Source organism: Zeugodacus cucurbitae, chromosome 3 (assembly GCF_028554725.1).
Source record: "Zeugodacus cucurbitae isolate PBARC_wt_2022May chromosome 3, idZeuCucr1.2, whole genome shotgun sequence".
Lineage (NCBI taxonomy): Eukaryota > Metazoa > Arthropoda > Insecta > Diptera > Tephritidae > Zeugodacus > Zeugodacus cucurbitae.
In genome coordinates, this window is record NC_071668.1 from 11955510 (window position 1) to 11982934 (window position 27425).

Below are 27425 nucleotides of genomic sequence, written 5' to 3' on the forward strand. Positions count from 1 at the left end.
CACGCAACGCGCTTGCTGAAAGCAGCTGTTTGGGCGCGCACACAAACAAACACACGAACGCACTAACACATACATGACTGTAGACACTTCATTGAGTTCGCTGTTTATCTATGCTTTGCCTGGCTGCAGAAACTCTTTTACGCTCTTTGTACGCTGGCCGATGAACTCTGTCTGCCCACAAACTCGGCTGCTGCGTCGCTGCTATTTTTGGACACAGGATGCTGTGCGTGCGTGCCACGCTTGTTGTTGTTGTTGTTTGTGAGTGTGTTTGTGTTGCAGGCTGCTGCTGCTGCTCGCCTGCTGCGGCTATGAATTGAAAGCAACTTTCTTTTCTTTCAGTTCCAGCATCACCGTCATCCAGTGCAGTACTGACTACTACAAAACTAAGCGCGTGCCAGCGTTTCCTTGTCCCCTCACAAGGGCGTATTGACTTTTGTATAAAAAATATTTTTCACACACACACATACAAGCGACATATGCAAATAAATTTAGGAAAAACAGGATAAAAAGCAACTAAATACACAAATAACAAATAAAAAATATCAAATATTATTATAACTGTAAATTGGTGTAGTGAAAATGTTGGTGAAACTGCAGAAAAAAGCGAAAAATTGCAAGCGTTGTGCCAACTACAAGTCATCAACGCATACACGTACACAAAGTGTAGCATACTTTTAGGTGCATGGTGACTACACACAGTGTAAGTTGTAAGTGAAAGAAAGTGCGAAAAAAGTCAAGTGAAAGCAGAATGGGTAAATGCAAAATTTTCGAAAATTTTCAATTTCCGAATTTTGTTTGCTGTTGTTGTTGCTGTTGTATTGTTGTATGAACTCCACCACACGTACTGCTGCAAATGGACTACATGTTGTGTGGTTGTTGTTGTTGGCTTTTTTCCATACTGAGGCCAAGAATATCGATTGGTGGCCTTGCATAAGTCCAGTTTTTAGTGAGTGTGTGCTGGCTGTTAGAAACAGTTACACACAAACACACCTACATATAGACAAACAGACGCCAGCACATGTAAAGGTATGTGTAGAGTTTGTATAAAAATTTATTGCTGCTGACTGTTGGAGCATTGCGATACACAAAACACAGAGATGTACATATTTAAATATGTATTTGTGTGTCTATATGTATATATATATATATAAGCGCGTCTACAAATATTTGTCGAGCGTCAGCTTCTCGGGGAGACTAAAGCACAAGCATTGATTTAAATGCTGCGTTGTTGAATTTTCATTTTCACCGATTTGCAAATCAGCAGAAAATAGCAGCAGCAGCAGCAGCTAACAAAAAAAAAAAATAACACAACAACAACAAAAATATAATGTAATGTAAATTTGCAACAACGACAGCATATAAAGCATATAAAACACAACAATGCTAAGCTGCAAATTGTGGCAGCAACAAACAGTGAAAAGTGGCAAGCCGTAAATAAGTGAACAACAACAACAACAAGCATTAGTTGCGTATACGCCGCGGAGTAGCGTGGAAAAATGGAGATTGACGAACGAAGTAAAAACAGCTGAAACAGCATTGAAGGCATTAATTAATTGAGAAAAGAATAATTTCAAGGCTTGGGGTGCAGCATTAAGAAGAAAATAAATAAATAGCAAAGTGAGAGAAAAACCTTTCTATATAATGTAAAAATAAAAAAAAAAGAAAAAAGTGAAATATGTAAATTTTAGAAGAAAGCTTTGGCATTGAGTTGAAGCAAATAACTGAAGGCCGAGAAGAAATGTGACAAGCAAGGTTTCTTTGCATATAAGTATACTGCAAAAATGTTAAAAATATTAAAAAATACTACCAATGCTTGCTACTGAAGTGATAAAGGCTTTGTAGAATATATCGCTTTTCTGCAAATATTAAAAAAAAACCATTCAGCTGATAAATATATATATATATATATATAAATATATTTTACTGATTTTGAAAATTCGTCGTTCGTATTTACACAAGGTCTTCTGATTAGATGTCTTCTCTTGTTAAAATTATTTCTTGCGACACATTGAATCCTTTGTAATCCGAAAGACCTCAGTTGGATAGTGTATTCGAATCGAGTTTATACAATTTTTCTCATTTAAGCTAACTTTTTCGTTATTTAATATAGTTTAAAATAATATAATTCTACTCAATGAGATTTGAATATTTTTTGTTGTACGGTAACGAGGGAAGGTTCAATGTTTAGGCATTTCTTTGAATGAGATATTTAAGATTACATGAGTATTTTCTTATGAATATTTAAGGCTCAAATTTTGAAAATTTGAAAAAAAATTGTATTGCCTTATTAAATAGTGCAATATGTTTGAAATATTGTCCAAAAATATTAAATCAATCCGAGTAATTTTCTAAGAGATATATCCTTTGGAAGTTCCGCCCATCAGGCCACGTCAGTACGAATGTAAAACTTTAAACGCTTTTATCTCAATACTCAATTTTTCAAGTCGGTGGACACGATTTCACGAAAAGTTATGAATCGATTTTGTTCAAATTCAAATTTCACACATCCTTCCTTGGTATAACATTTTCTAGTTAATGAACGAAGAATTTTTTTATGTTTATTACAACTATTTTTTTATTTTTTATCAAATCAATATATGGCCAAAATCAATTTGACCAAAAAAGTGAGTTTTTTGTTTAAAAATCTGTCAAAAAATCTGTAAATTTTCAATATTTTCTTTTTTCCTTCGTTCATTAACTAGATTTATCTATGTACTATCGAAGTAATTTTGATTTATTGTTTTTGGATAAACTACAAATGAGTTAGGATGTCCACGGCAAGACCTTTTTTTGGGCAGATAATGGGCGATGAGGTGGCAATGGCTGAGTTTTCGTTATTTGTAAATAAATGTTTCACTTAAAAAAAATTGTAAAAACCCCCTTGTTTTAGCCTCCTCAACCCATCTAACCCCTTAAGGCAACTTTTTCCTTATTTAATGCAGTTTAAAATAATAAAATGATTTAATTCTTCTACTCAAATAGATCTGAATCTTTTTGTTAAGCTTTAATGCGGGAAGGTTAAATTTTATATTTTTCTTTTAATAATGAATAGAATGCAATCACCAAAAGAATAAAGCATAGATTACTTTTTTTTTAATTGTCATCTATAACATCTATTCCACTATGATTAATTATTTTCGACATTTTCCTGGTAGAACAATTGATGTGAATTCAATGTGAATGAGTTAAGAAGGAAGTGCTTAGAATGTTCTGTCCCACTTAGATCTTCTAGGTCTTTCACCCTCCACAATTTCGTTCTATTTACACATCCCTTACCTCTTATTTGTCCGACTGTCAAACTGTTGGGGCACGCAATAACTTTTATAATTAAGAATACCAAAACCTAAATCATTTCATGAACACAAAGTTTGATCGCTAAGAAATTTGCTTTTCTTTCCTTCAAATTGTTACCTGAAGTTGGTTAAGATGAGAAATCTTGCGAAGCTGTTTATAATTCAAAATTCAGTTAGTTCTTAGTTAAAAGAAAGGTTTATACTTTGCTTTAAAAATAGTATTATTGAAATTTCGAAGAAATATATTTTTATTATTATTATTTTTTTTTAATAAGTTACTCTCTAAAACTTCGGAGAAGACTTCATAACTTTATATCATTAAACGACTCTATACACAGAATTGACTTTTGGAGAAATCAAAGAGAAAAAGCTTATCAAAAAGCTCCCATTATAATAATGGTTAACAGCATTTTACGCCTATAAGAGTTTTTTTGTTGATATTTTCTTAGTGTTTTCTCGGAAGATCATCAATTTGAGTAAAATTTCTTTTTTCAAGAAATCTATTTTTTTAGAACACAATTAAATTAAGTCTATATTTTCTGGGTGTTATGGTTTAAAAAATAGCCAAAAATTAAAAAAGCAACAATAAAAGCAAGGTCAAGGTCATAAGTGCATACAAAGTATGAGAGTAATAAAAGTGTCAACAAAACAGAAAATAGTCATCCATAAAAATACATACATATGTATGTACAAATGTATATATGTAAATATATAAAATTCGGAAAAGAATCAAGTGAGGAATTGTCAGAAAACGCGAACAAAATTATTTTGTTCGAAGTGATAATAGATTATTGTAATAGTATTTCAGTACATATTAAATACGACAAAAAGAATAATTCCACAAATGTGACAAAATTAAAAATAGCGTTGCCAGATGCGGCAGTGAAATATAAAATTCCTAGAAGAACCTTTGTTGAGCAGTACAACAGCAAAATTTTTAAATAAAAATATATAACAAATTAATAATTGAAAAGAAGTGAATGTGGCGGCAAATATTGAAAATTGCAACAAAAAAATGTTATAACAACAACAACAAAAGCATAAATTCACTATTTATAACAACAAACCACTCAAATTAGCCAAGAAAATAAATCTGACAGATTTAAAAATCAAATAGCGACTAAAGCCTCATAACAATAACAACAAAGCAACAAAAATAGTACTCAAAGCAACCAAAACAACAGCAACAACAACGATTATTAAAACATACACATGTTTATGCGAATACAGCACGCACCAGCGAGCAAACCGACATAAATTGACGACAAAAACAACAACAAACACCGAATTCTATTAAACTAAATGCATATGTAACTGCCAACAATAACAACAACAACAGTAAACACAACCAAACACACACACAATCCAAACACAACGAAAATCTTAGAGAACACACACCGATACAAACAAACATACTAATACCCCTCTAAACATTAATAGAAAGCAAAAGCAGAAAATAACAAAAAAAAAAGCAACAAGAAAAAAAGCAAGACACTTGCAACAACAATGCATATTGTATGAAAAGAAATCAAAAGTTGAAAGCAGAAAGCAGAAGCCAAAAAGATTTATGACCAACAAATATTAAATTTGCCAAACCAACCGACTATGCGACACATTTTTGACATTTACAAATAAGTGAAGAACAACAAAAACTATAACAATAACCATAGAAGTAACATAGCAGCAAGTAGCACAGGCGACAGCGACTAGGTCAGACTTGGCAAGTAGCATTTGAGCGTGCCAATAGGCCAGCGTGCCGCTTAGCTGGCCTGCCTAGCTGAATGCAGGTCGCTTACAGGGGAGGAGGCGCCGTCTGGGGGCAACATTAAATAAATTGCCTATCGCACTATGCTTGTGTACACACTCGTCTGCTCACTTGTTGTATGAGGACATATTTACGTCGCTACATATGGTCCACATAACTCCCGCCGCCGCCGCCGCCAACGCATGAGCGCCAACTGCAATTACAGCACATTATAGAGGCAAACTCACGTCGTCGCAGCCAACGCCACACCAGCTCAGGATTAACAACGACAGGCGCAGGCAGCCAGCCAGGGGAAGCAGTGCGCGGTTTGGGTGTCAAAAAGAATGGCTGTGGCGATGCGACCAAATGGTAAGCATGATATTATTGGGGTTGTTGGATATGGTAGTTTTTTCGAAACTAATTTTTAGCTTATTTTAGAAATTAGTTGGTTTAAAAAAATTGGTTGATGATTTAAAAAAAATTGGGTTTCGAAAATTCGAATAATAAATTGATTTTCGAAATAACTCTTTCTTCGAAAATTCGAATATCTAGTTGATTTTCAAAACACTTTTCTTTGAAAATTTCAATATTCAAATTCAAATTTTTATACATAATTTGTTATTCGAAACGTCGAAGATTGGCTTTATTGAAATTATTGAAGAAACTGCTGGGCTTTACAGAAGATAGGAATTTTAAAAAATTCGAGAGATATGAGAATTGCGTTACAGCCATAATTTAATATTTTTAACCATTAAAAATGTTAAAAGATTTTAAAATTTAACCATTTTAAATTTTTTTGAAATCTTTCATAAGTATGTATCTCAAAAATTACCAAAACCAAAGAAGCATTAAAATATATTTCTAAAATAAATCGAATGGTGAACTAAACGTTTAATTTTTCCAATATTCAAAGAAATTGATGGAACACAATTAGAAACTATCTAAAACTTTTTACTTTCAAAAACACTTAATCTATCATTGAGTCCGTTTTCGTAGTTAATAGCAACAGAAGATTCTTCTATGTTTCAAAAGCATGATCGATTTGACAAAATTTTTTGAAATTGCAAATGTTCGAAATTTCGAACATAAATTCGGTTATGTTCAAAACTTGTAGTAATCTTCCCTTATGCTTCAAAAACATGATTTGATATTATTTTCTGAAATAACGATTGTTCGAAATTTCGAACTCACTTAATCTATCATTGCATTCGTTTTCGTAGTTAATATCAACCGAAGATCCTTCTATGTTTCAAAAGCATGATCGATTTGACAAAAATTTTTGAATTTGCGAATGTTCGAAATTTCGAACATTAATTCGGTTATGTTCAAAACCTGTAGTAATCTTCCCTTATGCTCCAAAAACACGATTTGACATAATTTTCCGAAATAACTATTGTTCGAAATTTCGAACTCACTTAATCTATCATTGAATTCATTTTCGTAGTTAATATCAACCGAAGATCCTTCTATGTTTCAAAAGCATGATCGATTTCACAAAATTTTTTGAATTTCCGAATGTTCGAAATTTCGAACATTAATTCGGTTATGTTCAAAACCTGCAGTAAACTTCCCTTATGCTTCAAAAACACGATTTGACATAATTTTCTGAAATAACTATTGTTCGAAATTTCGAACTCACTTAATCTATCATTGAATCCGTTTTCGTAGTTAATATCAACCGAAGATCCTTCTATGTTTCAAAAGCATGATCGATTTGACAAAATTTTTTGAATTTGCGAATGTTCGAAATTTAGAGCATTACTTCGGTTATGTTTAAAACATGATTTGATATTATTTTCTGAAATAACGATTGTTTGAAATGTCGAACTCAAAATACGTTTATCTTTAGCACTCCTTAGAGTCTGGCTGGCTTGAATTTTTATAAATTTTAATATTTTTCCAAAAAGTCTCAAGCCCTATATGTAATAACCCACTCGAGAAATAATGTTCGATCACTCTAATGCAAAACACGCGCTCCGCATATGCAGAAGCAAATATTTCGCGTGTGCGTTGTCACTTGTCACTTGTAAGTCGGTTCGCAGCAACCAGCAGCCTCATCAACTTTTTCGTTCGTTGCTGCCATATACTTAATCCTCAACTTTTGCTGCGCCACACCGCCGCTGACTGTCGCCGAAAGCCTCATTTACGAAACTTATGAATTTCTCATTTGCGGAGAATGTTACTTTGGCCGAATTTTTATGTTGGGTGGCAGCATGCCACAAACAGTTAGCTGGTAGGTCAGTTGGTTGTTGGCAGTAGTAGTTGTTATTGCTCTTGGTACAAATGTAATTTCGCTGTACGCCATCCGTACTGTTATATTTTTATTCCACGCAATACAAGAAGAAGTCCTGTTACTTTGGACGCCATTGTATGTGCAAACAAAACAACAAATACACTGGCAAACACCCACATATTCATACTTTACACACTTAACTTTCATTATCCTCCTCCGCTGAATACACGCTTACAAAGGTGTTCTGTTCTGGCTTTTATTTTTCTTTACTCGAGGACTCTTCATAGTTTCGGTGTGTGTTTGTGTTTATTTCTCTTTTCTTTTCATTTCATTGCTGCGTAGGTGTTGCCAAATCAGCAATTGTATTCATTTGAGTTTTTCTGTTTTTCTTTTATTTTTGTAACGGTATAAGTGCGTGTGCGAGTGTGATATAATATGTAAGCTTTAAGTAGTTAAGTACGTAATTGTATGGTAGCAAGGTGAACAGCAAGTGGCAGAAAGTAAAAGTTAAAGTTGAAAAAAAGAAAAATAAATAAAACCTGAGACCTTCAAACACAATTACGTGTACATTTTCGCATTTATAACTTAAATATGTGGGTTGGACAATTTGAGAAATTACAGCTGAATGGAAGGCGAACAAGTGCTGGCACAATGGAGAAATTAAGTCAGGAAAACTAAAGTAAATAAATAGAAATTATGTAATGCAGGTGGCAGCCAAACAGTAATGCTACACAGATTGTTCTATTTAAACTGCTTAATCTTGTTGTTGTTGTTTACTTTCTTTTAGTACTTAAATTGCTTTATATTTTTTCGGTCAAGGCAACCACATTTATTTTTTACCTAAAAACGTTGCCTACATGTAGGATTTAGTGAAGTCATACACATACATATAATTGATAGCATACCTGTATCATAAGAGATCCACAACAATTAGAGAGATCTTTTTGTTAAACGTTCTATTAATAAAGCTCAAGACAGAACCATAATTCAAATGGCTTGGGAAGGAGGCCAGTTTTTCGTCCATAAAAGACAGCAAAAATATAATATAAAAACGTTGCCTACATTTAGGATTAAGCGTAGTCGTACACTTGTAGTTGAGAGCAAGTCTCAATCATAGGTATTCAAAGAGAAAATAGAGAGGGCTTCAACATTTTAATAATGAAGATCAAGAAGTCAATACTCAAATGGGTTCGAGGCATGTCTTACGTTCAATCTAAATAGCAATGAAATTATTCGAAAAAAAACTTTGCCTACATTTAGGCGAATTTGTAGGGAAGTTAACCACCTGCAGCAGATCGTCTAATTAGAAGAATCTAAATCGATAGACGAAAGCACTATACCTTGGAAGGTCCAAGATCTTGCTTAATGTTTCGAGTTTCTAAAATAAAATCATTTCAGCAAGATAAAAAATGGGTTTGGTGTTAGATTAATTTTATATAGGAAATTAGAAGTTATGGATGACTCCGATATTGAAGACATGAAGTACTCTCCAATGAACAGACCAATGCAGCAGGCATCAAGATATCAGTAGACATACTGCCCCGAAGCTGCAATCTCCTTCAGAGAGAGGTGTATTCAATCCGGCAGCAGAGCGGCAAATAGTACATGGACGATAAGAGTATGTTCTAAGCTAGTTCTAACATCTTTATCAGTAGTTTCGAACTACTTTGCAGTACGACTTCTGTGGGTACCCGGTGACTGTGGAATCGCTGGAAGCTGCAGAGCGGACCAGCTTGTAAGAGACGATACCCTAGTAAAATTCATGTAGAAGTGGAAGCGGGTGGGTAGTCCGCGGGGCACATTGACTTCGCGTGAGCTAGTTAAGCACTGAGCTCTTCTTGTACCGCATGGACCGAAAACATTCCAACTGCTGTTTCTTAGGTAGGTTCATCTCGCAGCAATCATTAGCCTGCTTACTGATCTTGATTCAAAAGGTGCACATGCGGTGAAATTAGGGATAAAGCCAGATGATTAAATCAAATTGCCAAAGTTGGTTGGAGAACGGCGGATAGGAATCGTGCAAACACGTCAGACTAAGGTTAAAACCTCTCCTAGGCACATCTTTGGCGAACTCACCGAAGTGACTGTAATCAAATTAAGAAGTTTGTAATATAGTCTAAGCGCTTTGTCGAATAATGAGGGTCTTGGCGATCCCTTTGTATTTTTTCTGGATGTCACAAAGGATAGTCGAAGCTGTCTAAGATAGATTGCCTGTAGTTGTGGAGATCCATCCCTTGACCTAACCTAACCTAACTTAGATATATTTGGTAGATATTTTCTAAGACATAGATAATGAGACGGGGGACTTTAGAATAATGATCTAGCACATAGAATAAGCTTCCAAACTGAAATATAACTAGGCATATTTCAACGCAACCTTGAGTAAGTCTTATAAAAACCTCTTTATGGGGTATTAAAACTACCAGAGACCACAGACGTTCAATTTATATCCTTTACATTTACAGCGAACTTTGCCCACATCTCCTGAAAGCTGCTCACTTAACAGCAACATTTGCCATTTGCGCGAATTAGTCGCAGTAATATTTCCAATTAACAACCATTTAATCAGTAATAATTAAAATTTAAACGGTCAGCGTATGCGGCCAGTCAATACGAGTGCGGTGTGCGCCTGCTCATTGCGCGCCGGTCAACAAGTTCGTTGCACTCATTGCCACATAGTGCCGCTGTGCAGCAGACATGTGGTTCCGCACATTAGTTGCAACTAATTTTCTCGTCTTGCTAATTGTTTTCACCATTTGCCATCATCACATACACACACACACACATGCAAATATGCAAAGTTTTCTCACGAATTGCCTACCGTCGTAACTATATCGCTGTGCTTTTGACTTCTACTTGCAGGTTTACATCATGCAGTTTCGTTAGGCACCATAGAGGTGGCGTCTAAGGTAAGTAAGCTGCAAGCCGCCACATGAAAGCCATTAATTATGTTGCGCTTTTGTTGTTGCAGTCGTCAGTGGCTACTAGCCATTACGATCGCAGTTACGACTCCGAAGATGAGAATATGAGCCGACGCCGTTTGCGACACACCTCCTCCACAGAACTGTATCCGCGCCCATCCGTTTACTCCAAAGGCGATATACGCGAACAGGTGAATGCTCTGCGGCAAGCGTGTTAAATGCTTCGGTTTTTTTACTTTGTTCTTTTCTTCTTATTGGTTTGCTTTATGTCTTTCTTCTATTGCTGTCATTTCCTCTACTACTTTTTACTCTTCTCTGTCTCTCTCTCTTTGTGACGCCGTTACATACATTTGGTTACTTTTATGTTTCTTATTGTTGTATTTTTGTCCTTAAGTACAGTACTGCCTAACTGATCGTCAGCTGCATAGCATCGAGCGGCCACGTCGCGATCGCTTCTTCGGCTGTCTCTCGCGTCGCAGCGGTGTGCAGCAATCGTTTCTAGGCGGTTGTGTGGGCCGACGTGTGCCCTCCGATGAGAATTTAGCCGCTTACGCGCCCTTCTACAAGTATCCGCGGTGAGTTACTTTAGTGAAATTAAAAAAAATAAATATAATTCATATTCAATCACACAGCTATCAACGTCCTTTTCCAAATCACGACGACAAATCGCCCGATTCCGATATGGATAGTTCCTATTTTCGTCGCCAACCAGCTTCAATATTGAGCACTGCGAAAACGCAAGACACCGGTAGTGGCCCAGGCACGGGTTCCATTGGTGTGGGTGTCGGCCCTGCCGGACCCATGGGCGGCATGAGTATGCCGCAGAACCAACGCTACTCCTGGATGGGCACTCAAAGCGGTATTGGAAATGAGAATGTCAACTTTACCAATGATCCAAGGTATCTATCCCTAGATTCGTTTCAAACTTTCGCTTAAATCTGTACTTTAAAACATTGTGGCCGGTCATGAACATGAGGCATGTGCTTCAATCTTGTTTGCGAAGTTTTCAGTAGCTTTGCGATTTTCTTGTTACTTTGGCTGTTACAAACTTGTGTTGTTGTAATATTTTTTGTTGGTATTCTTTTAAATTTAGCATTGAAATTATAGTATCAATTCTATTTTTGTGCTTTGGATACATGAAAGCTTTTTTCGTTTATAAAAAGCCCTGGAGTCTAACACTACAAGTTTTGGATCGATCATTTCAAATAGCCGAGACTCGAACGCTCTATTCTGAGCAGCTGACCTTTATAAAAGAGACGAGGGTCTGCCGTAATTAAAAATAATTTTCTCAATTCATTCGCCCTCAAAAGCTTTGTGGCTCAGTTGAAGCAAATATATACCCGTTATGAACATATTTGAGACACTACCAAAGTGAATTAGGGTTTAAATTAGATTTTCATGCATCTTCTTCAAATAGCGAAAGCTTTTGGCTTTGATTTTCATTTAATTTAGTCTTTAAGCTTCATAAACTTTAAAGCGACAGCCTGAAGAATGAAATTCATCAAGTTTTGCTTGTAGAATTTTAAATTCGAGTCGAAAAAAATTGAAAGAATACAATTTTATCCTCATCAACCGACTTATAAGAACATGGGTTTTTGAAAAAGCTTCAAAGCTTTATAAAAGCTTGTCTGCAGTCTTTAAAAGTTTACTAAATTTACAAATTTTCTTCTTAGTAAAGAAATTAGTTAAGAGTAACAATTGTTAGAAAGCTTACATCGTGCTAAAGAGCTTTCCAAAAGCTCTCCAAAAGTTCGGAAACGAAATCTTTTGGATCTGGATTTATTATTTTAGTTTCGAAATATGCTTTTATCACATTTTCTTTCGATCTCTTCATTTGCAAATTAATTCTCACTTATTATCGCTTATAAAAGTTGTGTATTTTTGGTACCCGTAACACATTTTGACGCCTCTCATGCGCATAGAACAACATCATCGACGTCATGCATACTCATACCAAAACGTTTTTTTAAAGTCTAACTGTCTCTATCTTTACACTTATAACTCAACAAAAGCTTGTAATACTATCGCGCTCTTTCTCTTTCTCCTTACACAATTTTGTCAATAATCCCAGTAATTATAGTACTCGTATTTTATATATTTACGAACTGCTTGAACGCTGCATGCATATTTCAACAACTACCTAAATACTTTCCGTACAACTGCAGTCAGTCAAAAAGCTCTCATTGAAATGCGCTCAAAAATCCTTAAAAATTCTACTACATTTTGCGCATGCGCACCAATTCGAAGTGCACAAGCAATATTTATCATAATTATGTAGCAGTTTCAACCATTCAATCACCACCCATTCAATTTGTGCCTTCAAATAAAGCTTGAGCTTAAAGCTCGACTTAAACAAAATGTCAAATGAAAGGCTAAACTAAATACTTGTCTCTATTCCTCTATTTATTATTATCGTTTTTTCGTAAAAAAATTAAATAAAAAATCAAAAACACAACAAAAAATTCTTCAGCGCAAGCCTGACTTGTTGGCTAACACCGACTGATTACCAATATCGGAATATTTATATGACCAACTGTTTTGCACTTTGCGCACAGAATCATTTTCAAAACTTCACACATCCACTCGAAAATGTTTGGTATGTAGAAATTAATAAACAAAAACAAAAATAAAAAACAAAAACCAAAGAAATACGAATATAAAAATAAACCGAAGCATGACGAATAAACGCCGAACGGATTAAACATTGTTTAGAGCCGACAAAAAATATATGATAAATTAAAACTGAACAGAAAAAAACAAAGAAAACGTGTGTGCATGCGTCTGTGTGTGTGAGTAATGCTCGATCCATTTTATTGCAGTTCGTACCACTATCCCACCCATGTCGGACTGCCAGCCGGCCAGCAACTACAAATGGGCGGCACAACACCGAGGTAAAATTAAGCGTTACAGTAAAACAGTTATACAGTTACGCAGAATACACGATTGAGTAGACGAAGGCAAACCGAAAATTCGCACGAAAATTCTATTAATGACGTCACAAAAGCATTGCGCTGAGAGAGAATTGAGTAAGCAAGGGCTGAGCGCCAATAAAAGTTTGTAAGCAACTGCTATTGTGACGTCAGTCAAACAGCTGTGGCTGCCAAATTGAATCCACCAATTCGCTATATACCGTTATTGGCTTAGAAATTGTGTGAGCTCAATCGTGCATACTAAAAGCAAACACCTAGCACCATCTGAGCTTGTTAACTATTGCATCCACACGCCAAAAAAAAAAAAAAACAATCACAACTACTCTCCTTTACTCTTTCTCACTCTCTCTTTATTTCTCTCTCTCTCGTTTCACACGCACCAAAACTCACTTCATGCTTACTCTCTCATTTGGTTTTTGCGCTCCTTCTGCATTCTCATTTACAGAACTAAGCATGTCAGTTTCGCTCGTTCGCATACACTCACCTCCTTCGACGATGTCAATTTGGGGTTCCGTTCCTCCGGTCGCATGACGACCGCACGCAGTCAAGAACGTCTTATTGGCGGCAAGAAACCGATCATTGCCACCGGCGGCTCTATCTACGAGTCGACGCAACTGCCCGCGCATATGGCGCAACAGCAAACGGTTATGCATTCACAGCAGCAACAGCAACAGCAACAACAGCTGTCACATCAGCAGCAGCAGCAGCAGCAACAACATTCACAACCGCCGCCAACTAATTATATAACGACGTTGCCACCCGCACTCGCCATGCATCCACAACATGCACAACAAGCCGTCATACATCAGCATGCGCCACATATTCATCCCTCGCATGGGCATGGCCATTCACATCAACATCATCACGGGCCACCCATCCATATACATCAGTTCGTACCGGCCGGTTATGGTGCTGGTGTCGCCGATCTGGGTGCTCAGGTCCAAACTGAACAACCGATTTCCTTGTTAACCGGTAGGCCTCTCACGCATATGGATGATCTACCACTTGGTGTCGGTGGTGCTGGAGCGTCGTCGCATGGTGGCATGATGCCGACTGGTTTGGGTGTGTTGACATGTGCAACGCAGGTGCTGGCGCCACCCAGTCCCGAGGTGTTGGTGGTGGAGAAGAAATTCCGCAATGCCATGAAGACGCAAGCTACGCAAACTGAGGTGCGGAAAGATGGTTTTCCGCAGGTTTTGGCGTTAAGTCCACGTACCATGCATAAGGTGAGTTATGCGCTGAAGTGAAGAATTGTCAGAGGTTACGGTTATAATTTTGTTTTCTTTACTTGACTACAGGTGAAGGTGGTCTCACAAGGTGCACAGACGAATGGAATGCTGAATGGCAAAAAGCTTGCCAAAAGTTTATCGGAAATGCCGAATGGTAAAGCGTTACCCGGATTGGATGACAGAAAAATTAGGTAAGTGCAATAAGGTCACTTGATTCTGGTCAGAACTCCAACCAAACTTTTCGCGCAGTTTATGAAGGCATAAACTCTTAACTCCAAAGCTCTTCATATATACGTTTACTTTTCAGAAACTTCATCGATCATAACGCCGTGTATCGCACTCAATCAGAGGAACCGCCAAAATCGCCACTGGAACTCGGCGATCCAAACAATATTAATTACTATGAACCACCGCCACCGCTTGATACGATTTCCTACTACAGTCATCGCTCATCGCAACTGCCCTCGGAGGAGAGTATACCATATTTTCCAAAGGACGCGCTCGCTTTCGATTACGAGAGTAACAGTTTGCCACGTCGCGCTTGTACATTCCATCGTGAAAGCAGCTTCAGCTCGAACAGTCTGCCACGTCGTGAACCACTGCACGCACATGAGATTTGTAAACACATAACTGAGTGCACGGAATTGTTGGGGGAACCGAATGGCAGTGTTAATGGTGGCGGTTTACTAGACTTCTCTAAACCGCACTTGCTGCCACCGCCCAGCGAGTACTGTAAAGAAGCCGATGAGCCGCTAACATCCACTTCCACGTTGACAGCAGAGCCCACACACGAACCCGAAGTTGTGGATACGAGTCGACGCAAGTCCATGGTAGCCACACTGCCACCACTGGATGACGATATTACGCCCACACCCTTCAGACGTGATGACCTGCGACGTCAATCAATGCCTATTTATGTAAAGACCGAGAAACTAATTGATGGTTTTGGGCCACGCTCATCGTTCCGCTCGAAAGTCAAACCGAAACCGGTGATAGGTGGTAGTGAAGATATTTCCGGTGATGAGAAAGAGATCTTTATCGACTTCAAACCGAATGTTATGACAAAAGCGACCGCACAATTTCCACAAGCTAAATATCGGTCAACCTATAAGCCACAATTACCGCCAGCAGCAGCACAGCTTGAGGAGTGCAAACAACAAAAAGCTGTTGAAGAATGCGAAAACTGTCGTGCACTACAAGCAGCCGAACCGCGCTCCTCCATCAGCGAGGACGACTACGAAGATGAGGTTGAGCAGGAACATGCCACAGATATAGAAGACGAAAAAGCACAGCAAGAGGAAAGCGATCAACATGATCCGCTCTACGAGAATGTGCCAAGTACACCAAAACCGGCAAGCGCGTCCAGCATGGCGGCCGAACGGCGCGCCAGCATGCGTAAACGCTCAGTGAGTTTGGACGAGCAAAATGTCTCGCCCGATAAAAGTACTGGCATTTCAGCGCCACCAAGTCCCTGCCGCGAGGAATTACTCTTCGCAAATGCATCTACTTACCCATCCTCCGACTCGCTGGCCAACGATGTGACACGCGATCACTCGGATGGCATTTGGAATGAGTCGCAAGTGACAGTCTTAACTGCCGAACCGCCGAAGGAAGGCGGCGAAGCCACCTACACGAATGCGAATATGTTGTTGACACCAACGACGCGTCGGAAAAATTTGCTGCTACAACACCAGCAACGCAGCTCGGTGGATACGGACGCATTGGATTTGGAGGATACACAAGTGGATTTGGTGAGTCTGCCATTGAGTATTCAGAGTTTAAAAAATATTATTGATTTCAAATATGATTTTTAGAGCCCCACCTATGGCATTGCGGTGAGCACTCTACCAACAATGTCCAAGTCCACAAAATCCGGCGCGCTCATCACGCAACAACCGCAAGCACGTGACTCACCCAAATCAACGACACTTACGGTACCACAGAAAATCACCACACCCTCAATTGCGGTCACACCCAGTCTACCGTTGGCCAAAGAGATCTCACCCAAGAAGTCACCCGTCACGAGTAAACGTATCATACAAGAGCTACCGGCCGCGCTAACACGCGATGGACGACGCACTTCGGACGTGCAGCAGACGCGTGCGCCCACCGATTTGATCATCAATACCACAGCTAATTTAAACAACAACAGCGGCAGCAACAATAACAACAAGTTCAATAACACCACAGATGTGTCGGAGTGCAGCACGAATACCGATGAATATGCTACTTGTACTGACACGTCGAAGCGCACGCCAGGTATTAAGACACCACCAACAACAACAAGCTCATCATCAACGACACAAGTACCAGGTTTGAAAGCGACGACAAGTGTCAATTGAACAGTCAATCAATAGATTAGTGTGCCTTGCTGCTTTAAAAAAACACACACACATACAGACACACAAAGAAGACACGAGCAATCGGCTCAGTGCTTTCGAGCCCAGCATCCACTCTATCCATCCCTCATCACCAACCTCAATTATCCATCCACATCGTCAGCATCCGCAGCGTCATCCGTAAAACTAGCTACTTATTCATTATCCATCCATCTTTCAGCGGCTGTCAATCCATCATCGAAAGATTACACAAATAACCAATCCGCACATAATCCTCTGACTTATTTGTTTGCACTTAACACACACACACACTCACATGCACGCAAGCGATTAGACCTCTTAGCTGTGCTCTCCTCATGTGCTCTCTTCACACATACATACAGACATCCTGTCACATATTACATGTTTGTATTGTTGTAAACGTCCTTAGCTGATTGCGTGTATATGCATTTAAGTACTTTCGTATGGTATTTGTTGTTGTTGCTTGATGAACGCTTCTGTAAATTAAACCACATAAAAAACAAGATATATGTCTGTAATACTGCTTAGCTTAGTTGAATGCTCGCTTAGAGTGTAGCAAATCCAAAGTCAATGTATATACTCGTTAATTAAAGAGACGCCACTTTTCTTTCTCTTCTTCTTACTTTTCATACCCCAAACAGTGTCGACACAAAGTTCACAGATTGACCGTACGCAAGGTTCATCCTTTGAGAGCGCCTCCTCACTGTATTCGACGCGCGGCGAGGTGTTGACCGAAGATATACTGCAGCATGATGAGAAACCCACAAAGACGCATAGGCATGAGCGTGATCCACAACAACTCAAGTCACCGGTCCCCACAACCGAGCAAGCGAAACGTTCACCTTCGCATTCGATAAGCAGCACATCGTCGGGTAGTTATAATGTCGCTGGGTTGACAACGCCATCGCCAGCCGCGAAAGATGCGGAGAAGCATTTGGAGACGGCTGAGAAGTTGGCGGCTTCAACTACCAAAGCTGTCAAAAGCGTCGCAACGGCAGCGAGTGGCGGCGAGCCATCCAGCGGACGTGAGAAGCCACGCATCAAACCCGAATCCATATCGGATGATGAACGCAGCGAGGTACGCTATTCATCGTCCGGTTACTATGAGAGTCCACACGATGATGATCACGTGATCAAGTCACGACGTCATCGGCTCGATGAGGAACGTAAACGTCGTAAGACTACAATGAAACTAGACATCGAAAAGGAGAATTTACGCGCGCTCACTAGTCCGATTAAGAAACCAGCGGCGGCGTTGGCGGGCGCACAAGCCACACCTATAGCTGCGGCGGTTGCTGCTGCAGCCACGAAGGAGAAAGTAACGGAGAGCAAGTCCACCACTAGTGGGCACGCCATTGAATCTACAAGTCCGAATCGCATTAAACGTTTCCGTCCAAAGATACGTCGTCAATTCAGACGGAGTTCACGCGATGATAGCACACCGAAGCGTCAAAAGAATATAGTCAATTTGTATGGCATGCCGCCATCCGCGGGTAGCGCAGAGAAGCTCTTGGACTACAGCGTAGGTGTTAAGAAGGAGGAGGAACGCGAGGACTTACATGTAACGGAGTGCAAGACGAGTAAGATCTCAACGCCGCATACAGCCACGGCCACAGCTGTGGCAGCGAAATCTACAAAATCTTCCTCAGAGGTTTGCCAGCTGAAAGCAAAATCGATAGAGTCACTACGTTCCGTCTCGCCCGGTTCTGATTCGGTGTTCTACAGTGAAGCAGATGGTCCCGTGCAGGAGCCACACAGTCACTGCTTGCACTGTGGCAAAGGTACAGAGGGTCAGACTACAAATATAAGCGCACTGGCTGGTGACTCAGTCGAATCACTGCCTTATATCGGGAATGAACATGAACAGGATATTGTAAAACCACCGTCGGATTTCGCCGACTCACCGGTGACTGCAAAGACGACACAACGTCTCTATAAGAAGATGGATAAACGTTTTCGCTCCGAGGAGCGTTATCATGCGGGCGAACGTGGGCGACATTATAAGACACGTCAAGAGAATATACGCGCAAAGGTGGGTTTTAGCTTATAAGTATACTGAGAGTACATTACTAAATATGTTTTATTTTGTAGAGCGAAGAACGCAGTCGCGAGAGCGTACACACACGTAGTCCACAGAGCTTACGTCCAGCCGGTTCGAGTCCATGCGTATTGCCGGATGCAGCGGCCGAGCAGAGTCAGCAGATCATTTATCGTGGTCACTATGATCCAGGGCGTTATTCACGTCTCACCGATGCTGATGTTTGGACGCAGCTGAATCATCAAAGTTTCGGTAAAAGCATTAATAGCTCACAGAGCTTTTGTTGCTCATATTAAACTTAATTTATATTTGTTACTCAAACACAGATCGCCATCGTGATCGCCGTCCCTCAACCGAGTCGGAGCGCAGTTTTCACTCCAAGTATCAAGTCATTTTACATCGTTTGGTCCAGCGTCGTTGTACCTTGGAAATGTACCATCGCCAACGGAACAATAGTTTTCGTAAGTCTAATTATGTATGTCATATAAAATATTAGTTCTTTTGGGGGTGTTTTCAGTGTACGATATATTTTAGACCAGACGTAATACATTGTCTTTCTCAATTTCGCGCCAAAGTTCTTCGTTCATACATAATTCTAAACCGATATATTCAAGATGGAGGGAGAATCCTAGCATTAATCTCACCCAAACGTATAGTAAAGAACATAAGACTTTAGACAAGGTAAAAACTTCCTTGGAGAGAACCTAAGTTAACCAGACTGTTAACTATGAGATCCCAACACTTTTTTAATGAGAGAGAAGGAAAGGCCTTAATAGAAAGTATCAAACCTGGGAAAGTCAATGAACCACCAGTCGCGACGAGAGCCATAAACTTCAGTAAAATTTTGATTAGAAAAATGTAGGTGCATTTCAAAAGTAGTGATGCCATATATTACAAACGATAAACTTCAGGTACATTATAAAGAATCGGAAATAAAAGGTTTTTAAATCTCTTTTAGAACTTAAATAGGTATCTACCCAAAGTATAGTTTTAATGGGAAACAAATACGTCCAAACAAGCTTATAATATGTTAAAACTCACTCACCAGTATCCTTATTATATTCTGTAAAGAGAAGAAAATAATTGAGATTAGTATTTAAAGTATTAAAGCTGTAAAGTAGATTAAAGATAAAGATAGATATTAATCGGATAATAACCACGCCCACCTTCCATACAAAGGTTAGGTTGAAAAATATTGCGGTAACTCACTAACGGAAAACGTTATCACTTGACTAAAAAAAATGGAAAATGGGCTTGGCGTCGTCCGCTAATGGGTTAAAAACCATATCTCAAAAACTACTCGACCGATTCCAATGAAATTCGGTACATAATACTTTTTAGACACCCTGATTACACGGATGGAAAATGAACGAAATCGTATATCTGGTTCCAGTTTACTCATTTCGGTGCCGGTCACCTTATTTCCGGTTTCGACAACACCATATCTGATTACACATATCTGGTTCCTGCCACCAAATATTCGGTTCGACAACATCATTTGCGTTTCCGGTTACCCCATACCCGTTTCCGGTTACCTCACATGATGTTCGGTAACAACATATCCGAATATCACACCTCATATCCCGTGCTTGTAACATAATTTCCGGTTCCGGTTGCCCCATTTCCTGTTCCGGTAACATCATATACGGTTACCACCTATCCGGTTCCGGACTTTTGTTGTTCCACCTTCTGTTTAAAATGCTCTACTGTGTTGTAAGTGGATTTATAGAGCTTACGGGAAAGTTCTTCCCGAAATCCTCAATAATGTTGAGAGAAATAATATTAGACAATTGTGAATGAACCACATTTTTTTAACGTGTGAAATATGCCTCAAATCGTTGTCCTGATATAATGCAAATGTGTCTAATATCTTTAATTTATTCGCATTTCGCTTCAAAGTTAGTTTCAACATGTCCAAATATTGGTTACAATTCCTTTAACCTTCTATAGTATGAATGTTCCCTACTTCTGCACTGAAAAAACCATCCCCACACCATGACTGGACCTCTTCCATGCTTCATAGTAGCCCGAGTGCTATTACGCAAAAACTCAGTATTTGGCTTGTGCCAATTTTGTTTTTTGTTAGGAGTATTTCTTAAAAGTTTCTCACATTTGTAGCAAGGTAATTTTGTAAAAACTTGTTAAATTTGATTATTTATTTTTAGGTAATTGTATAGTAAATATATATAAATATCGTTTCAAGAAAAACGCGGCCGGCCGCTCTTAGAACGCTGTCATTCAAAAACTATTCAAGATATGACCTTGTACGTGATTTTTTTGAAAGTATAAACTATCGAATAATTAAAAAAAGAGATTTTTTGAATTTTTGAAAAAATCAACTCTGCAATATGTTCTCTCTCAATTTTGTATTTTAATCGTAGCTTCGAAATGTGGGCAGTGTTTTATCAATTTTGATAAATATTTTACTTCGGCTTTTCGAAAACTTTTTCTAAAATATATATATATATTCAAATTCAAAAAAAGCTTTGTGTTCGGTTTTCGAAAATTTATAATAAAATTTTTAACAGAGTTTATACAAATCCAGGAAGTCTGTTTCAAAGCTACTATTTTCTTAGATATGCATAGACAAGTCACATACAAATTGAATAATCAATGCTATCACCGAATTATTATTATCGCTCGCCGATTCTGCAATGGATTAGAGCACGCGCCATAAAAAATTTCGCAACATTGTTGCTATCTGTTTTCGAATATCTAATTTTGGAACGGCGTGCATACGAAACACTGAGCAAACGCGAGCGCCAACGAGACGAGCGCCACAAAATACAATTTTCGAGCATTTACGAAAAAACGAAAACTTTATAGAAGAAAATTGCGTGACGTGAATTTAGAAATTTTCGAAATGAGTAATATTCGTGCGCAGCGAGCGTGTAGTAGCGTCTAGCAACTTGTTTTACGTGAACGTGCGTCGCGTAAGCCCATTCTTTTTTTTGGCAAAACTAAAGTGATTGAATTGTATTTAGATATAAACACATGTAATTGCTATTGCTGTTGTGTCTAATGTCGGCATTGTGTTTTAGGGCTGTACACTTTAATTGTGCGTTTTAAAAATAGTCGATAAGATTAATTAGCGCGCCAACCAAGGCACCGAAGCGAGTGAGTGAGTGTGTGAGTTACGCATACACAGCGAGTGGTTGTGCGGTCGAGCGGTCAGTGGTTCATTGACAAAGCCGTAAAGTGTCGAGGAAGGGCAAAATATTTAGAGAATTTTGCGTTTTTTGTGGTGAAATTTAGTGTGAAATTAATAGAAAATACTAGAGTGTTAAAAAAATAACATAAACAAGTGTCTGAATCACTAAATAATGATATAAAAAGTTAATTGAAATTATATAAAATTTGAAATTGTCAAAATCATATAACAGAGAAATAATAGCATGTGAGAAAAACGTATGGAAATTCCATGTTCTTGACCTCTAATTCCAATACAAACAAACAAGGAAGTGAAGCGAGAAAAAATGTGTAGAAATTCCATGTTCTCCATGTTCGGACGCAGTCAACGTGTGAAATATTTTGGTTGAAAATTTCTATTGTAAAAATATATTTAAGTGATTTGAAATCAACGTTCGTTATAAGGCATAATAGTGAAACGATTTTTATCACCTTTTCGTAGCTTTAGCTACATATCTTTCGAATTTTATAAATATATATTGCTAATATCAGACTTTAAGTCAAGCCTTCTAACGCGTATTTATATATAGTTTTTATAAGGGTTGAGTAACGTTCTTAAAGGGTAATTTTCCAGTTTTGGAAACAAATCTCTCTGTGATAAGCGAGCTTTCTCTCATACTTCTTCATCTTCACCTATTTTTCGATATACGACGCATAGGCAGACAATAGTATATCGCTGATCTCTTCCGCAAGATCACTGCATTAAATCTAACATTGAAACCTAATAATATTTGAAATAGATTGAACCTAATATGTATTATTTTTCGGAACTTTCTCGATTATTATTTTATTCAAAATTGGGATTTTGATTATTTTCCGAATTGGAGTATAATAACTTCCGACCATAAAGCCATACAATGACCAACTGCATAGTCGCCATTTTCTTTTCTCAGAAAAATTTAAAATAATTATATGTGACCTGGTCTACGGAAAGGGGGCTTAGGTGTCAAAAAATCAATTTTCACTTTTTAGTTGATTCGGATGGAAGATGAGATGCTTTTTTTTAACAGCTGTTTCCCAGAAAACTAGTTTTCACACGTTAGCTCCCTTTTCACATATAGATAAGAGACATCAAACATAAATTTAACATGTCCGATGTTTTTTCAGAAAAAATCTTGAAATTACGTAATTTTTCAAGGCACTAGAGTGTCTCTTCATTACAGAAATATAGTCCTTTAGGTAACTTCAATCTAGAACATTTAGAGAACTTAGCAATGGCCCGGTTTAGAAAGCCAAGGAAAATGGTCAGACGGACTGACAGACAGAAAACAACACGTTTCTCATCATTCTGATCTTATCGATATACTTCTTATAGAACTATAGAACCATCTAGACTATTTCTCAACTACTGGAACAAAAACATTCTATTTTGTGAAACGGACTGCGAGAGTAAGAAAATAAGAAATAAATATTGAAATCAAAATAATACAATCTGTGAAAAAAATCAGAGAACTTAAAAACCTCTAGAATTGAACAAATTAAAAAGGAAAAGTTTTGAAGAAAAGTTGAACAATTAATCAAACAAAATTTGATATGAAAATTAAGAGAAAAGATCCAAGATAAAATGTATAATTGATAAATGAATAATAGAAAACCACAAATCTAAAGAAAAAAAAAGAAATTCAAAGTTTCTACGTGGAAAATCCGGATTGATACAAAAAAATCTCCTTTTACAAAAAAAAGAAAACAAAAAAGTAATACAAATCGTGAACATTAGTCCAAAAACTAAATTCTAATAACATCAAATAAAAATAAATAAAAAAAACAATCTCGGCAGAATCCTGGAACAATGATTGGTATGCCAAATGGTTTATTTTTAGTTGTCAACTCCTGTAAACCACAAAATTTACTTCACAGAACTAATAACCTCAAACTCGTCGTCGGATTCTTTGCGACGCAAACTGGAAGATCTGCTGAAATTAATGCTCTTAGTAATGGCGCGTGAATCGCATGTGATTTCAAAGATTACCGGGGGAGAAAGGGGTATAGAAGAGTCTCATATACATACAAATATTAAAAATATTATTCGTTTAAAAAAACAACAATAACTTTTTATTAGAACTATACTTTTATGCCACAACACTTTCAAACTATTACTTATTTATCTCTCTCCTCTCCACAAGGCGTCGACAAAACGATTGTGGTCAAAAGTGTGTCTGGTGAATTTGGTTTTCGCATACATGGCTCCAAACCGGTCGTGGTCGCTGCTATTGAACCTGAAACACCGGCTGAGAGTTCCGGTCTTGAAGTGGGCGATATCATCATATCGGTGAACGGCGTTGAGGTGTTGGACAAACATCATACCGAAGTGGTGAAGATCGCACACGATGGTTGTGAGATACTCGAACTGGAGGTGGCGCGTACCATCGGTGTGCTGATGCACGAACAGCAGGAACCGCCCAGTCAACCGATCTATAGCGGCTACTTATGGCGACAAAGCGGTCAGGCGAAGGGCGCACCAAACACCAAGAAATGGGTGCGTCGCTGGTTCTCCTTGCGACCGGACAACTGTCTGTACTACTACAAAACCGAAGATGTGAGTGCGAGTGCTTGCTTTTATTGCGGAAATGTTTTTTTAAATTCACATATTATTTTCTGCGTTGTAGGACAATCAACCCGTTGGCGCTATGATCATGGCCAAGCATACAGTGGATCACTGCCCACCTGAGGTTGGTAAGCCGTACGCCTTCAAAATTGATTCCGGCGAAGGCATACCGTTGTATGTGGCTGCAGACTCGGAGGAACTGTCCAGTCGTTGGATTAAGTTGCTCAAACAAGCGGCCACACAGGGCACACCCTGGTTGGATAATAGGTAGGTTTGCTGATTTTTTTACTCAATTTCATTTCAGAATTACCAGGAAATTCTAATCGCGTTTCGTTTTTTTACCTTTCTGTCTGTCTTCGTGGCACTTTCATTTCGACTGCCTGCAGCGCACACAATCTCTACCAACCGCCGTGCAGCATTACACGCCCGGACTGTTTCGGTTACCTGTTGAAATTGGGCTCCCGCTGGTGCGGCTGGTCGAAGCGCTACTGTGTGCTGAAGGATGCTTGTTTGTATTTCTATCAGGATGCTAATAGTAAAACTGCATTTGGTAAGTATCTTTGCTTGGCGTTAATGTAAAATATTTGTACTCTTTGTCTGCGTGTATTCTTTCCATTTTATGTTCATGTAATTTTCTAGTTCTCTTTGTTTTTGCATTTTGTATTTGTTTGCGCATTAACGCTTACATAAATTCTTGTTTATTTATTTGTTTATTTGTATTCTAACATGCCTCTTATGTTTTTGCTCTCTTTTCTGTGGACCGAATTTAATTTCAACTTCGTTTACTTTTTCTCTTTCTGTAGGTATGGCTTGTCTGCATGGCTATAAGGTATCATCGATGTCGACCAATGCCTCGGGCAAGAAGAATTCCTTTGAGATCATACCACCAGAGACCAAATTGCGACACTATTACTTCTGCACCGAATCTGAAATGGATAAAAAGAGGTGAGTTTGTGTGGTTAAGTGTTGACAGAAGATTTGATGAAGATGAAGATTTATAACTGGCTATAGCTGTCATTAATATCACAAGATCTGCTTAAACTTTATACTATGATAGTAGGTATGATCTATCTAATAAAGGTTCAGAATTTCGAAATTCTAGACCAAAATTTCGAAATCTTAGCTCTATTATGGGAATCCATCTTACGAAATGACTTTCAAAAATTAATATTTCATAAATCTAGATACTATTTCTAAAATGTTCCATTAAATTTTTTTTCCAGATGGATTTCGGCTCTTGAATATTCTATCGATCGTTGGATCAAATCTGGGTAACTAAAGTTGAAAACTATAGGGAGCAAACGCAAGCGTAGTTTCAGCTACTACATTGAGTAAAATACAAAGAACAGAAAGTGGAGAAAGATACTGAAAATCGGAAAACGGTGTGTCAGAGTGTCGAAGAGAACGACTTGGCTGCCAAAAAAAAATATAGAGGATATACAATTTAAAATAAATAATATTGCATAAATGTAATGAAAAAAGTCACTGCAACTGATTACATTTTAAGACAAATTAAGTAGATCTACAAGTAATTTTAAGAAAATCACAACAAAAGAAAACATGTTATATAGAATTGAGAGTAGAAGAACTCTAGCACTAGAACTGAATTACAAGAAATTTGAAGGAAAGCAAAAGAGTAAGCTACAATAAAGAAAGCTAAAACAAGTAATCGGAAAGAACATTTAAGGAAAATGAATTGGAAATGAAAAAAGGAAGATGAAATTAAAGGAAATGTATATTAAAATATATAAATTTTTTAAATTAAGCTGTAAAAACTTGAAACTGAATTCATTAAGCATAACTTAATAGAAAACTGAAAAATATTGTAAAAGCTTATAAATCGATAATTGTAAATAAAAAAGCCAAAGATTAGTGTAATTGAAAATGTTTTTGACTAAATAATATGTAAATACAGTTTGTATGTAGAAATTTCAGCATTTAGACTACAATTATTTACATAGATGTCAAGCAAAATCGTTAATCACATTGACGATCACTACAATTAGCTTTCGTTGAAATACACCACGGATTCAAGATGAAGAATTATAAAATACAAAATATTAGTAATTTAAGGAAAAAGTGAAGAATTGTATAAAATAATGCCAAAAAAATTAGTGTTGATATTGGAAAATAAAAAAACATATTTTTGAGAATTCAATTTTAATTTTTTTTTTTTCATACAATAAAATTTTGAAATTTTTAATGTTAAACAAAATTATTTTTGCTTTAAAATATAATTAATTTTTTGTAGATAAGAAAAAATAAAAATATTGTTTTTGTAATTAAAAATTAAACATTTTGGAAATTATTAAATTAAGATTTTTTTAAAGAATTAGTAAAATAGCAGTTATTTTTTTGTCAAATTAACACTTCTTTTAATTTTTCGAGAGGAATGAAAATATAATTTTCAAAAAATTCCACGAAATATTTTTTCGTAGTCATTTATATTTTGATTTTTTCTTTTAAAAAACATAGAGGCATAAATTTATTAATAATTAAAAAAATTTTATTGAAATATTTTTTTATAGAAATTCTCAAAACGACTGGAATTACATATAAAAAAAGCTTTAATAATTTAAAGTTAAAAAAATAAATGTTTTTTAGAATTTCTTTGTAAGCAATTAAGTTTATAGAAATTTTTGCAATTTTTAGCTTTTTAATTAATTAAAAAATATAAAATAATATTAGATACAAAAATATATAAAACATTTTTTTAATACATTATTTTTTTTTATTTATTTATTATTATTTTTAATTTAATTTTAATTTTTTTATATTAAAGCAAAATTCAACACGTTTTGAAAAAAAAATACTTTAAAAAATAAAATTATTTTTTTTTTAATAAAAATTTAGAAAAAAATAAAATGTAGTTATTTTTTTTATTTAAAATATTTTTTTCACTTTAAGATTGCTTAGACATTTTTCACAAAAAAAAAACATTTT

The 27425-nt window shown here is 37.1% G+C and overlaps 1 protein-coding gene across 1 annotated transcript; it reads left to right on the top strand.

Annotated features, from left to right (window-relative positions):
• Positions 1-4743: 4743 nt before the first annotated feature.
• On the top strand, positions 4744-26416 carry LOC105216148 (uncharacterized). Its single transcript, XM_029042809.2, has 20 exons — positions 4744-5406; positions 10133-10179; positions 10242-10382; positions 10591-10766; positions 10824-11090; positions 13011-13082; positions 13567-14347; positions 14420-14541; positions 14658-16101; positions 16165-16609; positions 17352-18742; positions 18802-19000; positions 19075-19223; positions 23715-23733; positions 23795-23920; positions 24061-24473; positions 24544-24749; positions 24869-25032; positions 25286-25427; positions 25706-26416. The coding sequence occupies exons 1-20, from the start codon at positions 5382-5384 to the stop codon at positions 25755-25757; spliced, it is 6381 nt and encodes a 2126-aa protein (XP_028898642.2). The 5' UTR covers positions 4744-5381; the 3' UTR covers positions 25758-26416.
• The last annotated feature ends 1009 nt before the right edge of the window (positions 26417-27425 follow it).